Below are 1,932 nucleotides of genomic sequence, written 5' to 3'. Positions count from 1 at the left end.
AAGATATTAACATATGTGTATGCACCTGTTTGTGTGTGTGTCTGTGTTGTATGAGAGAGAAAAAAAGAGAGAGACCCAGACTGACTTTCTGTGGCCTCGAGCCCTAGCTCACAAACTTTTTTCTGGAACACTCTCACAGTTCCTCCCAGACCCTCCTCAGGCTCTCCCAGGGGCCTCAGACCAGACAGGCAGATGGGGATCCTGATATGTGACAACAGGCGCACACATTCACATGGCATAAGACGTGTGGACAGACACAAAGTGACATGGCAATTTGTTCACAGAATATCCTTTCTGTTGGGTGTAAATAAAATGCCACAGGAGCGAGCGAGACATGGCTCATGTCCAGTTTAGGTGTAGCAGCCATGCTCAGGTTTTAAACACTGACTACACACTGCAAAATCCAATCTTCAACCTACCAACCTGGGTGTGGAAAATAATTACTTTTGGTTCAGGAAGTGAATCAAGGGAGGCGGCTGCCCCCAGGCCCCTGCTTTAGCAGATTTGACTGGTAACTGGTGGCCCCAGCAGTCGCAGCCCTTCCCTCCCAGAGTTTGAAAACTATCCGTCTCCCCTCCTGCTCCAACGCAGCCATACCTGCTTGGCCAGATAGCCTTGTTTGACCACCATGCCGCTTAGCTCCATAGTGCTGAGACTGATTTCTTCCTTGGGACTCATCTTCTTCTTAAAGCTCTCAGCCTAGTGGGAAGGACTATTACAGAAAAGGCCCACATCCAGGCTATGGGGGCTGCAGAGCGGAAAGGAAATTCCTCACTGCATTCATGCCGCTCAACTTCTGAATGAAGCTGGCCCCAAGCCCTAGGCCTCTCCCTGGGAGTATGGATGCCCTACCCTGCTCTGTTGCCTCTTCTTTCCCGCTGCCCCAGTGGCAAGAGGAACCCACTCCCTAACTTACAAAAGTGTATAGGGCCGTGGAGTCATCCAGAAACTGTTCCGCCAGATCCCCAGAGCGAATGGCTCCCATGCTTCGGACACCCACGGGCCTGAGGAAGTTCTCTTCCATGAGCATGGAGGCCAGAGTCACCGCCTCCAGACGGCTGGCTGCGAAGCTGTTGGAGATGAGCCAGTCCACCAGGGAGGAGCCTGGCCCAGGGCAGCACCCGTCAGACCACAGGCTACAGACCAGAGTGCTTGGTCTCTTTGATCTCATTGGCCTTGACCTCCTGGGTAGCCTCAGGGCTCTACCCAAGAGCTGACTAAAGGCCACGCTGCACAGAGCTGTGGCTGCCCTCACACGTGGCCATCTCAGGCCAGCCCCGCTGACCAGCAGGCAGCTCTGGCCTCAGTACAGACTGGTCAGCCGCATAGATGAGCCCTGGATCACCATGCCCCGTGTCTCTACTGCACAGCCCGGCACCTGACAGAGCAGCTCACCTAGGAAGGTCTTTTTATAGGTGCTTCCCTGCTCCATGTTGGGGCTGGAGCGGATTCCACTGCTACTGTCATGCATCTTGTCCACGATGCGACTGCACAGAAGGGAAGAAAAGGAGACGGACCCTGATCACACTGACACGTACTAAAGCAGGTGTCCTCAACTACAGCCCTCAGGCCACATGCAGCCCGCCGAGGACACTTATCCAGCCTACCAGCTGTTTTTACCACTGCTGCCTGTCCTGCTTAGCAGCCGACTCGTCCCGGGGCCCGCAGTCCGGCCCGCAGTCCAGCCCTCCAACGGTCTGAGGGACAGTGAACTGGCCCCCTGTTTAAAAAGTTTGAGGATCCCTGTACTAAAGTGTGTCCAAGAGTCACTGAGGAGACTGAGTGGAGAGGAGGGGAGAGGAAAGGAGAGGAGTGGAGAGGAGAGGAGAAGAGGGGAGAGGAGAGGAGGGGAGAGGAGAGGAGAGGAGGGGAGAGGAGGGGAGAGGAGAGGAGGGGAGGAGAGAGGAGGGGAGGGGAGAGGAGGACAGAGGA

General features: G+C 55.3%; 1 protein-coding gene across 1 annotated transcript in view; it reads right to left on the bottom strand.

Annotated features, from left to right (window-relative positions):
- Positions 1–1,932, bottom strand: part of PLEK2 (pleckstrin 2) — a 26,935-nt gene that overhangs the window by 7,212 nt on the left and 17,791 nt on the right. Inside the window, exons 4-6 of the mRNA XM_003797382.3 lie at positions 1,396–1,487; positions 917–1,104; positions 598–699 (exon numbers count right to left, since the gene is read on the bottom strand). Of these exons, the coding sequence (XP_003797430.1) occupies positions 598–699; positions 917–1,104; positions 1,396–1,487 (382 nt within the window). The remainder of the gene's footprint in view (positions 1–597; positions 700–916; positions 1,105–1,395; positions 1,488–1,932) is intronic.

This window comes from Otolemur garnettii, unplaced genomic scaffold (assembly GCF_000181295.1).
Source record: "Otolemur garnettii isolate 467f Iridium unplaced genomic scaffold, OtoGar3 scaffold00115, whole genome shotgun sequence".
Lineage (NCBI taxonomy): Eukaryota > Metazoa > Chordata > Mammalia > Primates > Galagidae > Otolemur > Otolemur garnettii.
This window is presented reverse-complemented; position numbering and strand designations above follow the sequence as displayed.